The 15,088-nt window shown below is 30.4% G+C and overlaps 2 protein-coding genes across 2 annotated transcripts; both read left to right on the top strand.

Annotated features, from left to right (window-relative positions):
- Nucleotides 1-209: 209 nt before the first annotated feature.
- On the top strand, nt 210-656 carry LOC105793281 (extensin-like). Its single transcript, XM_012622207.1, has one exon. It carries the CDS (start codon nt 210-212, stop codon nt 654-656), a length of 447 nt encoding a protein of 148 aa, XP_012477661.1.
- A 4,319-nt stretch (nt 657-4,975) lies between these two features.
- On the top strand, nt 4,976-7,523 carry LOC105791347 (RING-H2 finger protein ATL20). Its single transcript, XM_012619386.2, has 2 exons — nt 4,976-5,720; nt 6,906-7,523. Exons 1-2 carry the CDS (start codon nt 5,039-5,041, stop codon nt 7,379-7,381), a joined length of 1,158 nt encoding a protein of 385 aa, XP_012474840.1. The 5' UTR covers nt 4,976-5,038; the 3' UTR covers nt 7,382-7,523.
- The last annotated feature ends 7,565 nt before the right edge of the window (nt 7,524-15,088 follow it).

Genomic DNA, 15,088 nt, shown 5'->3' on the forward strand with positions numbered 1-15,088 from the left:
CATCCACTATCAGAATGGCTTGAAAAGAAAGAGAAACCATTGTTAGATGGTGAAAATGCCGATGTATTGCTTGTGGATACCTTTGATGATGAAATGAATGTTGATCGATCTTAACAACAAAATTTGTCTCATTCAAGTTCTAGTGCAACGCCCAACTCAGAGTGACAATGGACCCGATGGTGATGATTTAAGACCAATTGATGACGATGATGGACATAGTGGTGATGGAGGTGAAAATTAGGTCTTTTAGTCAGTATGGAGGAAAATATGGGGTTGGTACCACTAGTGGATATTTTTGTGATAGATCAGAATTTGATGAAAATATGTTTCCTGAACCTAAGAGAGATAAAAGTGAACCTAGAGCTCCATCAAAAGGAAAAGGCAAGAAGCATACTTCTGTAGGCTCTTCATCTGGTAGGAGATCAAGTTCTTGTAACCTTGGGTATAGTGATTCATCTACTAGCACTCAAGGTTTTTATCCACCAGAACAACCTTCATATTTTCAACCTTCACATGGTTATCCACAACCATATGGTTATTATCCACCATTTCCTAATTATGATGTGCCATATCAACCTCAAATGCATCCTCCACCACCAATGTATCGCCCACCTCCACCTTTCATGCATCCTACTCCTCAATTATATGAAAACTAAGGTGAAAATGTTACTTTATATATATATATATATATATATATATATATTTCAAGAAAGGCCAAGAGAATCAAATCAAGAACACTCTCAAAGTGAAGGTGAAGGATCTGATTCTCCTCGTCATTCCATTAATTGGTGAAAACTAAATCGTACCACTACCACTATTTGTAAGGTATGTTTTTTTTTTTTAAGAAAACTTTTGTTAATGTTTTAAATTTTAATGATATTAAAATATTTAAAATATATCTTTAGATAAATGAATTGAGTATATTTTATGAAAAGATAATTAAGAATTGAAGCATGTTAAACTATATATGAAAGTAGAATGAAAGTGAGAATAAGTGGTAGGAAATAGGAATAATTAATGAGAATCTATACATTTATCTATTCCTTTTTCTTTTTGCAACATAGAATGTTTGATATCTTCACCATCTTCAAAGTCATTAAGAAATATTGAAGACCTCTCTCATGTATGAATTTTAATTATTTTATCTATAAAACTTTCAAACTTATTAAATATGATGAATGTTTAATATTTCCTATTTTTACTTTTTAATTAGTTAATATAATATTCTTAGAAAATTCGTAAATAAATATAAGAATAATTAATGATTGTAAAAATTGTGTTCTCATATTAATAAAAGTTCATAAGTGTTAAAAAACACTCTAAAAATCATTAAAAATGACTTTTTATAGTTATAATTATAATTACTATGCTTTACAATAAGTTGTGCGAATTGAAAAAAAATTTACGACCGCAATACCTACAATGACCGCAATAGCATCTGTTATGTCCGCAACCGCAATAAACGTAATGCGGCCGCAACTGCAATTTAAATCCCTGAAGTCTTCTTCTCCTTGCAAAAGTCTATTTAGTCAAAATCATAAATCAGTAGGCATCTAAATTAAATAAATCTAGTTTCCAACTATAGTTGAGCCTTCAATCTTGGATTACTTCATAGGTTGATTTAACTCTGAAATTCTGTAGTAGAAGATGGTTTCCAAGCTATACGGTCATCTTCAGTAGGAACTTAAGAGCTGAAATAAAATTACGCGGCCAATCCCTAGGTCAAGACCTAATCACTCTGTATTATTACATTGAAAATATATTAGAAAAAAAAAAGGGAGGGGGGGGGGGACGAAATGACACAACAAAAAAATTTGTTTGGTTGTCACAGTTGGAACTTTGAATTCATCTCTCTTTATATGCCGAAGACTGCAACTTGGGAATAAGGTGAATGATGTAAAACTTAGCTCATATACTCTTGCTGACCCGCCATCCAACGCTTCTTAACCCCTTGCCTTGCCTCATAAACTCAATGCATGCCATTACATCAAAGAATAATAAATAAGCAAATAGATCTTCATCTTGATTTCACAATTCTAGTATGATAGTACATGTTGACCGAGGATCCGCTTTGTGTATTTTATGCGGATGTTGTTGAGCAATTAAAATTTAAATTACTAGTACATCAATCATTTTGCATTTGCTTTGCAATTAAAAACTATATTAAGATGTGATTGATTAATCAGAATGTCGGGTTGGACCAGTTAGGGTACCAATTTGGAGAAGGGTATTGAACTGGTTGAATCAGATTTTAATATTTTTTTTATTTTTTAATGATTTATTTAGACGGATCTTTTGAACCGATTAGACCGGTTGAACTGACAAACCAATAGCTTGAATGATTTAACCATCAATTCGATTCTAAAAACCTTAAAAATATCATACAAAACATTAAAAAAATATTATATCCAGATAGGATTTATGTCGCCAATAACATTTAACTAATATATACTAACTAATAATTTTATTTGAACCTAATTAATATTGATTATAATTATTATTACTTTTACTTGATTTTAGAGTTTAAAGTTTAAAATTTATTGAATCTCGATTTAATTGTTTAAGTTTAAGGTTTAAGGTTTATATAAAATTAAAGTTTTGGATTTTAGATGTAAAATTTATGTTTAAAAACTTATTACTATTTATTTATAATTATGCACTGTTTTTATTTTGTGTTGTCCACTATCAAATATACACTAAGTAATTATACCTTCCTAACAAATTAAGAAAAATGACACATTAATAATAGATTTGGTAGGAATATTATTTTCACATATTTGATATAAGTTAACAATAAACTTATTATACACATAATTTATTTGTGACAAAACAAAATACAAATTTTCACTTATTTTAAAAAGTCACATTTTTTAAGAGTTTTACTCCTCCTTTTACTTTTATGTTTAAAATTATATTACTTATTTTTTTATTTTATACCTAGTTATTTTAATATATGTATCTCCTATTATTAGACAGTAACAAAACATGTCGTAAATACAAATGAAAGATAAAAAAAAAACAAGGCTCATATGTCAAAAGCATTAAGAAAATGAAAAAATATAGTTAATTAAAATAATTAATTAAATTTCTTTTCATTTATTACGTTGATTGTTAAAATAAATTGATGAACTATTTAGATGGTGACACGTGATAGCTTTTAATTTAATCTAATATTTTTGGGATAAATTTTAAAATTAGACATGAACTTTGATTGAATGTGCAATTGTATACATGAACTTTAATTTAGTGCAATTATACACGTAAAACTCTAATTGTGGTTCAAATGTATATTTGAAATTTTAATTTTGATTTAATCATACACATTTAAACAAATAAATACATCAATTTATTTTTAAATTGGATAAATATAATTATTTATGTATGCAATATATAAACATAAAATGATATTATATCAATAATTGTGTTAATAATTTATAAAATTTGATCAAATTAAAATTTCATGTATAAAATTGTACAAAATCAAAGTTCATGTATACAATTGCACATTAACCATAGTTCATGTATAGTTTTGAGATATATCCCAATATTTTTCCATAAAATGATTAAAAATCATAAAATTGGAGAAATTTCATAAAAATTTTAAAATTGATATATATATTTAGATTATAAAAATTATAAATATTATAAAATATAAAATATAATAAATTCTAATAAATTATAAACAAATTATAAAATTAACTAAACTTATTTAAAATTTAAAAAACGTATCAGAATTCTTAAAAATTGTAAATAAATATAAATAAATATTAAAATTGATATAAACTTATACAAAAATTTTTTTAAAAAAAATCATAAAAACTTGAACTAGATTAATTAGCCTAAAATCAGTAAGGGTATCGGTCTAAGAAAAGCCATTAGACCGATTAACATGGGAGCTGAGAGGTTGAACCAATTTTTTATTTTTTTAATATTTTTTATCAAACCAAAATTTCATTACCCAACCATTAGCATATGGCAAAATAAAATATTTTGATCAAGGTTTTCAGAAACAGACCGGTGGTTGAATCGATCAGGCCACCTGTTTGTCAGTTAGACCGATCCGACCAGTTTAATTAAATGAAATATAAAAAAATTAAATATATATTAAAAAATTAAAAAAATTGGTTCAATCGTCTGGTTCCAATGTCAATCGATCTAATGGCTTTCTCCGAACCGATACTCTTACTAGTTTCGGTCTAACCAGTCCAACCGATTGATCCGGTCCAGTTCAAGTTTTTATGATTTTTATAAGTTTATATCAATTTTAAAACTTTTAATACTTTTTTACAATTTTTATGATTTTTATAGAATTTTAATATGTTTTTATAAAATTTTAAATATTTTAATTATATTTTATTAATTTTTATAGTTTTTTTATAAATTATTATATTTTGGATAATATTTTTATTTTTTATATTTTTATAAGTTTATATCAATTTTCAATTTTTAAAATATTTAATAATGTATATAATTTTTATCTTTTTTTCTGATTATTTATAATATTTTTTATTTTTTAATATTTTTATTAAAAATATTAGATTAAATAAAAATTGTCGATGTCATTATTTGATTCAGATATTAATTTATTTTAACGGTCAATTTAATTAATGACAAAATTGTTAACTAATTTTTTAATTAAGAATAAATACTTAATTATATATAAATTTAAATAAATAATTATTTTAACTAATAAAGGGCTTAATTAGGTATAAAATTAAAAGAAAAGCTTAATATTTTTACCTTGTTTCTCGACATGTAAGGCAAAAAAAAAACGAGAGAGATGCTGCGTATCAGCCAAGTTACAAATTTCCAAGTAACTATGTTGAATCAATGATTCTAACCAAAATTTAGAGGGGAGAGAGAACACGTGTCAATTTCCCATTGAAACATATCTACCTGATTGGAACTGCGGGGCGTAGATTGAAGTAAAACCATCCAAATTTCCACGCAAAACCTCACTTAACTTGAAAGACTCTACCCTACCCTACCCCTTCCTGGAAATAAAAATTAAAAAATAGAAACAAGGCTTCCACGGAAAATGTCTCTTCTAACATCTCTCCCTTTCATCTTCTTTTTGCTCTTTCTTCTAAAACCAACGGCTGCTCAACCTTGTCCCACTTCATGCCCTGGCGGTGGACCACAAATTAACTTTCCTTTCGGGCTCAACCCTCAAGGCAGCCGCAATGGTCGCTGCAGCTATCCCGGTTTCGGTCTTTCTTGCAGCAACAAAACACAACAACTAGTCCTTAATCTCCCCGGATCCGGAGAATTCATAGTCCGGTACATCGACTACGAGGCCCAACAGATATGGATCAACGACCCTAATTTCTGTCTCCCTCAACGGTTCTTGCACTCCTTCAATATATCAGGAACTCCTTTCGACTCTGAGTTTTGGTATACCTTCACCTTCTTCAATTGCTCTGCTATCGAAGCTGCCGAAGGTGGGTTAAGGCCAATCCCATGTCTTAGCAATCAGAATTATTCTATTGTGGCTTCTCAGGCGCCGGCAGACATTTTCGTGGATTCTACCGATGTTTTGCAGTCAGCATGTCATCCTATAACAACTTTTACGGTTCCATTTGTTTGGTATGGGTGGTGGGACGGCGTCCGGTTAGAATGGAGTAAACCCGATTGTCGATCATGTATTCAAGGTCGAGGAGACTGCCGGTTCAAGAATAGTACTGCTCTGGAAATTGGGTGTTTTAATCTGCCAACCCAAGGTAAGTTACTGCTTGCTCAACTACGGCCATGGTGAATGCTCTGTTCTGATAATGGTGAACTCTTTTACTTTTTTTGTTTATAGTGACTAGGAACCTAATAGCACTTGAAAATAGAGTATTACTTGGTCAAAAAAGTTTTAGAAACCTTAATTTGGATCCATGTCATGAAATCGTGTTGATTTTACATTGTTTTATTTTGTATCAAAAGCTTTCAAGTAAAACTTAAAATGGAACAGGTGATGCAGAACAGAACGATCAGCTTTTGTAAATTTAATCCAAAATATCAACGACACTGTAGTTAAATTCTGAAATGCAGAAATAATGCCAACACAAGTTACCAAGACTCCTTACAAACCATTGAAATGGTTTTTTTCCATATATTCTTATAAAAAGGTTAAATTCTATAAAAGCTCCCTGTACTATGTATTTTTTGCGGATTTAGTCTTTCTACCACAATTTAATCCGTAAAAGTACCATAGAGGTTTTTATATTAGGAATCAGATTGTATTTTTATTTCTTTATTCAAAAAATGGGTAGATGAATTTCTGTATGTTAGATTAAAGAGCGAATTGATCTTTTTATTAAAAATTTCATCCATTCGTACCGTTAAAAATTGGTTCATATACATCAGCATGAGGTACGTATAGCACACCACTTGTTAATATTTGATTATTTATTAGCCACACCAGTTTTTAACAATATCAATAGATAAATTTTTTTTACAAAAATGATCAATTTATTTATTTTTTTAATAAAAGAGGCAAAATTTAATTTGGCTACCAGTAAAAGGCCTCCATGATACTTTTTCTACCCAATTTAATCATTTTCAACCTAATAAGCTGATACTATTTTTTAGTTATTTATGCCAAATAATTTGACGTGACTCATTTTCAAAATCATATGATGACATAACATATATATATCTTGATTTGGATTTTTCTTTTTGCATAATGAAGGAAATTGTATAATATTTATACAAACTATAAAAAAATGACAAATGTATATATGCTACCTCACTATATGTTAAATAACATTAGGATAAATCAAATTAATTTACTGAATTAACAAAAAAAAAATTGGGTTAGGACTCTAAATATACAAATTTGAAAGAAAAAAATAGTATGGAATTATCACTGGCATTGGAAACAGAGAGCTTAGACCCTGATATTGGTTTTCCCATTACAGGCGGTCTTCCAAGGGGTGCCAAGTATGGAATTATCATTGGCATTGGAATTCCAGGACTCTTGAGCCTAATTGGGTTGGTTTCGTTCATTGGTAGCCGAGTGAGATGGTATGGACGTGGAGGCAACCTCACCAGTCTCGAATTCTCCACGTCAATCGCCCCTTCACCGGCTGTTATCATAACAGGGCTCGACGGGCCAACAATTGAGTCCTACCCCAAGACTAAGCTTGGTGAGAGCGGGCGTCTTCCCAAGCCGAACGATAATATTTGCCCCATTTGCTTATCGGAATATCAACCTAAGGACACATTGAGGACCATACCAGAGTGTAGCCATTACTTCCATTCCGATTGCATAGACGAGTGGCTAAAGATGAAGGCTTCGTGCCCTTTGTGTCGCAATTCGCCTGGTGGACCTGCTGAAGTTACCCCCTCTATGTCTTCTTCGCCTTCATCGTCATCTTCACTCTTATCACCGTAGACAAGTTCTAATTTATGCCATTATGTATATCAGCTGTTGTGAATATATATATCCTGAGTACTTTCTTTTGTAGTTGATGAATTAGGGTTATTAGGAAACATGTTACCTTTCTAATTTTTTATCTAGTTGTCATTTAATTTCACACATTTCCCCTTAAAATGACTCGTTATCAGTATATGTGATACATATTTATTTACTGAAATATTTGATGTTTAAAAAGGTTATTCGGTATATTATTAGTGGAAATTTTAGACTTTATAAGGTTAAAAGGTTGACAAATGTCCTATAGAATTATGGTAAAGTAATTAAAAATACACATATTATTTTTTTAAAACTGTTCATGAAATAAAAAATACATTACCAGCAAGATCAAGAAACTATTATGCATTTCTTTTCTCTTTTTCCTTTTTTGGGTTAGTTTTGATTTTATTTTTTGTTTTCTTCAGAATAATATATATAAATTATATTCTTCAAAATATATAAAAATTAAAAATTAAATGTATCTCACATTTAAAAATTTAAGGTTTTGTTTGGTTTTAAGAAATAGATGCTATTTTTATTTTCGGTGTTTGGTTGAAATTTTTAAAATAATTTTTGTAAATTAAAATAAAAATATGTGAAAATAGAAAATTATAGAAAGTTGTTTTCATTATTTTCATTAAAATACTTTATAAAATGAAAATAATGAAGTTTTTAACTTTAGATTAATTGACACCGATTCAAACTCAGTATAAACACAAAAACATTCTTTTTTTTTCTAACAATTTTTAATATTAAATTTAGTATCCTAGTTCGAATACATATAAAGGTAAAATATTTTATTTTATTTTGTTAGAGAAAAATAGTTACCAAATATGTTTTCATGTTAAATGAGAACTATTTTCTGGAAATGAAAATGAAACTGAAAATTGAAAATTGAAAATAGAAAATAGTTTTAGAAACCAAACGCAACCTAAGTATTTAAAAATGTACATTTTTTAAACCAACAAGTGTTGAGTGCAATGGTAAGGCACCCGTAACATGCTACAGAACATGCTATAACATCTCTCACATTCGTAAAACATATAAGATCACCCGTAACATGATTTGAACACCCCGTATCAATAATCCAATTATTCTTGGACTTACCATTCAACCGAGTGGAAGTTGATTGATATACCGAACACCGCCAGAAGAGACTGTCATTACTCAGTGGTAAAACTAAGAAGTGTTGCCCCCTGAAGGTGGTGGTGGTGGTGGTGGTGGTGGTGGTGGTGGTTGTGGTGGTGGTGGTGGTGGTGGTGGTTGTGGTGGTGGAGGAGAAGTCTTGCCGCCAGCCATTTAGAGTGATGAAAGAGAAGAAAAAATTGTGTCAAAACCTTGCTCAAATGCCATGACAAGAATAGGATAATCTCTTGAATTTTATTGATAGACCTCAAGGGTATATATATCTATATAGTAGTCGTTACATAAGAATCAAATCGCTAAAAGATAATATCATATAATAATATCCTATAATATCCCATTAGGAATTAAATTTCTAAGAGATAATATCCTATAATATCCCTTTAGAAATCAAATTGCTAAAATATACTATTTCATAATAATATCCTAATAGGATTTTACTGAGAACTACAACCATACAAAACATTGCACTTTTAATGGTACTTTTAAGCACCACAATTTATCAAATTCAAAGTTATCATATGACAATGAAAATTGATTTAGAACCAATGAGACCTTTTTTTACTGAGAAAACCCCATGAGCATCATTTTTCCCAAATAACTGAGCCCTTTGATTCCTCTAGTTTCACCGAAGTTGTACAAAGAGCTCCACTTCTCATTACAAAACCTCTCATTTATAGCATACTTGACAATCTTTGCATACTTGTCCACAAACAAGCATAAAAAGCCTTGGGTATTTGTTGAATGGCTAACCATGCTGCTATGATGAGTGCATACAGCTTGTATGCGTGCTACATTAACAAGCTTTTTATTTTAATTGCAATGTAATTTAGTTTGGTTGAAAATGAATAAGCTTAATGACAGCTTGATGTGTTTAGATAGTTGAATGACTTGTTTAACTGGCTTGTTTGAGTGTACAAGCAATGTTTCACAACTTACTAGGTTGATTAGTGGTGTTAGTTGTGTTTGGTAAGATGATTGTCTATAAAAATCATGTATTGCTATGATAATGGTAATGAAAATAAGTTTTTCATTCCTTACTACACATTTTTAGCAAGTAAATTATATCAAGCTTCTTGTTGTTTTGTTCTCTATCTTGTTCTTTGCTTTTGTTGTTGTAAAACCCCAACAAATGCTATCTAAAGCCTGTGATCTTTGAGGGCCTTTATTTTTTCTTGTTTGTTGATAAAGAAAAGAAAAGTAATGAGAGACAGTAGAAAGGAGAAATATCCACCTTGGTTGAGAATATGGACAAAGTAGAAACAATTTATTTAGCATATCATTTTTTATTGCTAATTGGCTTGTTCCTTTTCAAAAAACAAACAGATCAATTGATTGCTTCAAAAACAAGTGAGAATGAAGTAGAGCATATTACAGACAAGATAAACTGCAACCTTTGGCTTATTTTTGCTCTCTTTCTCGTTTCTTTGGTAGTTTGAATCGATTGTTTATTGTTTGAATCAATTCATTGTGATTTAAATTGATTCTTTATGGATTAACTCAATTTAAAACCCAACAGTATTGGTGCTTGAGAGCACATTCACCATGCTATCTATCCCGCCAAATCAAAGTTTCTCTCCAGTTACCAGGACACCACGTGTAACCATTAGCACCAATTAAACTTTCCACCCCTTCCTCTTGTTGGACATCCACAATCTGTCTCCATACATTCAACATGCTCATTCTTTTTCCAATTGCAAGAATCCATTATTGCACTTGCACTCTATATTCTGTAGTGATTAATTTGCACCACAAAGAGTCAAGTTCTTTAGCGAATCTCTACCACCATTTAGATAACAGTGTAGTGTTATTTGTTTTAAGGTTTATCATGCCAAAACCCTCGACTTCTTTAGTATGCATACCATATCCCATCTTACTTTTACTACCTTACTTTGTGAATTAGTTTTTCCTCAAGAAATCTCCTTATCATTTAATCAATTTTTTTCAAAACACCACTCAACATACAAAACAAATTCATGTAGAACAATGGCAACAAAGACAATATTGAATTAAAAAGAATTACAAGTATAAAATTATTTTATTTATTTATTTTACTACACAATTCTTGCATAAAATTTCTTTTACTAAAAGTCTCACACAGAGGGCAAAATGTAGATATTCGACTTTAATTACTAACATTTTATCTCTCCTTGAAATAAAGATAAATAATATTATATTTTAAGAAAATATGCTTTTTAAGTGTATCTCTTCTAATGCAACAACTCTTGTTTAAAATAGTTATTGTTCAGAGCAACTATTGTTCGAAAATAACTATGTTCAAAATAGGGCTTCAGTTAGAATAATTGTCATTCAATATAGTTGTTATTTGAGAACGATTCTTGTTTAGAATAATGGCATTTTAAGAATAATTATGTATAGAACAATCATTGTTTGGAACAACTCTTGTTCAAGAACAACTCGCATCCAAGAACAACCATCGTCTTGCATTTCAAGAGATGTTGCACGAAAAATGTTTCACGTGGTACCGCTTCACCAAAGTAGAAGAAGTGAAAGTAATCCCCGAATATGGTGGGGTTCTTGGGTTATATTCACTTTTGAGATGTTTCAGAGATCTTGGCTTGGTGGATCAGATATGGAGGTAGTTAAAAGTTCTCCTCTTAACCTTTTCTTGTAACGTTAAGTGTTTTTTTCCTCCTTTTATAAACATAATGAATTCTTCTTCACTATTCACCATCACCAACGAAACCTTTTGCTTTCCCTTCTTAATCATTAAAGTAATTGTAACTGAAAAATATTTATCATTACTATCATTAATTACCAGCTTTATAACTCATATTCTTGAAACACTATAAATAGGTGCCTTCCACAATTGGTGAATGAACTTTTGGCAATTTTGGCATTTTCAATATTTTGAATTCTCAAAGAATTCTCCTTTAAATTCTATCAACTTGATTTTTTGTTAAGTTTGACCGTCAACAATATTTCCCTTTCTTTACCTTATCAACCACTACCTTGTTGGAAAAAATTCTATTTGAAAATGATTTTCTTGCACATTGAAATACTAAAATTTTGAAAACTAATCCAGTTTGTGATATTTATAGCAATAAACCTTCATTGAATTCGTACCTGTGTTTTAGATAAACGGATCCTTGATGTCCTTCGGATTTCAACCAAACGATCTTCTCTGCTATTGTAACAGCCCATTTTCAGTGAAATCGGAACAGTGGTTTCGGGACCACAAATTCGAGTCAAAAAGAAAAATTATTTTAATATTATTGCATGGTCTGCATTATGATAGAAATAACGTATGAAAATTTTGTTGCAAAAATTTTATCGATTACATGTTTAATTATAGAAATGACCAAATTGCATAAAAAGCAAAAGTTGAATTCTAATAGCTAAAAGGATTAAATAGCTATAGAATTCAAAATTTGAGGTCCTTAAATGGAAATTAGACCATTAAATGGAGTTAGGAGATATTATAATGATTCATCCATGGAAAATTAGAAAAAGAAAAGGACTAAATTGGAAATTGAATTAATTAAAGATGGAAATAAGCTAATATCATCTTATTTCATCATCTTCCCCAAATTAAAATACGTGGAAACCCTAGCTAAGATAAAATGAGTTCAAGCAAGTTGTTTTGGCTCAATTAGGTATGAATTCTTGTCACGTTTTTAGTAATTTTTATATTTCTGAGATCGTAGTAACCTAATCTACCTATTTTGGGGATTAATTTGTAAATTTATCAAGGTATTAAAAGTTCTTCATGGATGAGTATGCTGAAATTTTGAAATTTATGATAGAAAATGAAAGGTTGTTGATAGATAAACAACTTTTTTAAAGTGAATTTTGATGAAATTGTGATTTAGGGACTAATTTGTAAAGATGTAAAGTTCATGGAAAATTTTTGAATTTTTTGAAATACATGGGCTGTAAATGTTATATGAAAATTTTGGTTAGGCTTGGAATAAGGATTAAATTGCATGAATTTCATTTTCCGAGCTAGGGACGAAATTGGAATTAATCAAAAGTATAACGGCAAAATGGTACTTTTGTGTAAGATATAAATTGGATTGAATTGGATATGAAATGTGTTAAACTGATGTTAAATTCATTTATATAGATCCGGAAAGATCAAATAAGGAGTTAGATCGAGGAAAAGAAAAAGTATCGGATTAGTAGATTCTTGTATACGAACAAGTGTCGAGGTAAGTTCGTGTAACTAAATTGTGTATATTTATATGCTTGAATTGAATGTTGTATATGTGAATAATATAAATGCCTTATGTATGAAATTGATCACATGTCCAATTATCCTCGATAAATAATAAATCTCGTTTGAATAAATGAAATTCGATGGATAAAGGATTTTTTGTATTGGTCGAGGTTCTGCATATGTTGTGGACACACCATAGCTCGGAAGAGTGTCCTGTTATAAGCCTCTTGAGCACCCTGTTACATGGTTCCTGCGAGCATCCCGATCGGTATTGATCCTGAATGTGTTGCAGACATACCGCAGCTCTTTGTGAGCATCCTGTTATATGATCGGTATTGATCCTACATATATTGTGAACATTTCGTAGCTCTTTATGAGCGCCCCGATATAAGGCTCTTAATGAGCTTCTTGTTATGGCTCGCTTGAACTTCCTGATATTTGGCTATCCGGAGCTTCCTGATAATAGCTCTTCGGAGTTACCTGTTAAGCTCACATGAGCTTTCTGTTTTAAGCTCTTATGAGCTTCCTGTTATTAAGCCCGAAAAAGCTTTCCGTTATATGGCTCACATGAGCTTCTTGTTATATGGCTCGAGAGAGTGCTTCCTGATTATGTGCTCTAATGATTACCCCCAGATATGAGTGACAGATTACAGTTTTGTACACTTTGAGTGTACTACATGTGTATCCATCAATATTTCAAATAAATTCAACGGGCAAAGTGTAAGAGTATGCCCAAAGATCAATCATGATATGATTGTAATAACATACTTAATTTATCATGTTTATTAATATAAGGCAATATAAGGCGTTACCATTATTATTTCAGTTTCTTTTTTGTGAGTATAAATAAACTATTTTATAATAATGTCCTGAGAATAATATGATTATTCTTAAAAGGTCCTTAGTCAAGTATTATTGTTGACTAGGACAAGAATAATGCATTAAGACTAACATGTAGTTTATTAATGATAAAGAGTTGTCATTGATATGGAGTGTCAAAATCAATGCATGAATATGTGTGCTAGAGAACAAACATATTGGACTGACCCGCTATCAGTGTGTTTCTTGGATTATTATGTAATTGTCACAACATTACTCATAGTGATTAATATGTATATGATCCTCAGACTTGAGATCATCATTATCCCAACATCGTGAGTTGTATATTTTGATACAGTCAAACGTACACAGTAACTGGTTGTTCTATAAAGGCTGATGTTGGATATACCACAATCTAAGTAGAGGGATATGGTTGATCAATATAGGATAAGTCCCTCCTACATAATGGGAGTAATATCTTAGGCCACTTGATTGAGTGAGACTAGAAATGCATGGCCATGCTCAAATAAGTTGATATGAGATGTCATACTTATTTGTATATCATAGTCTACTCAAGATATCAAGGAACATGGGATGGACTATGCAAGTGTGACTATTCCCTGACTTGTGTCCAATCCAGAGATAAAGGACTTAAGGATTAATGCATGAAAGGTTAATCGCAAAAAAGTTATGTCGAATCATGATTTCTTATAACTTAGGTAGTAATGATGCATTGCTAGATGCCACACATTGTTTGTAACATTAGAATCGTTTTAGTATTATTGCTAACGTTACAAAAACCTACAGGGTCACACCCTATGGTTGAAATGAACGAAATAAAACATAGTTGGTATTGTGTTTGGTTGTTACATGAATTAAATTAATTATAGAATTAATTTAATTGGGTAATCAAATATCGAACATATTATATGTACAAGGTTGTTGTACACATAATGAGAACATAGTTCTATTAATATATGAATTTGGTTCGTATATAAATTTAAATAAATATAGTTTACCGAAATCCTTGTTATAATTAATGTAATTATAATTTTAGGTTTAAAACATTATTATATTTATTTTTAATTATGATTATTATGTTTGGATAAAAATTTTATGAATTATGATTCATTATATATACACCAATTATAAGAGGGTCAGTGTGGGAGAGTTTTAAAAAACCCTAAGAAATAAAATCCCGAAATTTTGCTTGTGAAGTCTAGCAGCCGTCAAGCAAAGAATTCTCTAAAACAGTTTTGGGCATTTCTCTCTTTCATTGTCAAACCGTGTGGATTACGTAGAGGTCGGAATCACAAAAGGTTGCGGCTTGGTTCGATAGTAGATTAGAATGCTCATTGACGAGGCACTGCTGTCTACACAGATTGAAATTACGGTAATTTTGAAACCATTATTTCACCCCGATTCGTTCCTCACACATGAATCCATGGATTGGATCGCTGGAATTATTTTTTATTAATTTTCGCTGCGCCAAGGCGGTACCAACATTCCCAACACAAAGTTCTAACATGGCTAAACTGAGCTCA

The sequence above is a fragment of the Gossypium raimondii genome, chromosome 8 (assembly GCF_025698545.1).
Source record: "Gossypium raimondii isolate GPD5lz chromosome 8, ASM2569854v1, whole genome shotgun sequence".
Lineage (NCBI taxonomy): Eukaryota > Viridiplantae > Streptophyta > Magnoliopsida > Malvales > Malvaceae > Gossypium > Gossypium raimondii.

What these genes read in the sequence shown, in the direction of transcription:
- LOC105793281 (XM_012622207.1), top strand. Translation starts at nt 210, where the DNA reads ATGGACATAGTGGTGATGGAGGTGAAAATTAGGTCTTTTAGTCAGTAT.
- LOC105791347 (XM_012619386.2), top strand. Translation starts at nt 5,039, where the DNA reads ATGTCTCTTCTAACATCTCTCCCTTTCATCTTCTTTTTGCTCTTTCTT. An exon ending in TTTTAATCTGCCAACCCAAG is followed by an intron (nt 5,721 to 6,905) that starts GTAAGTTACTGC and finishes TTCCCATTACAG; the next exon opens with GCGGTCTTCCAAGGGGTGCC.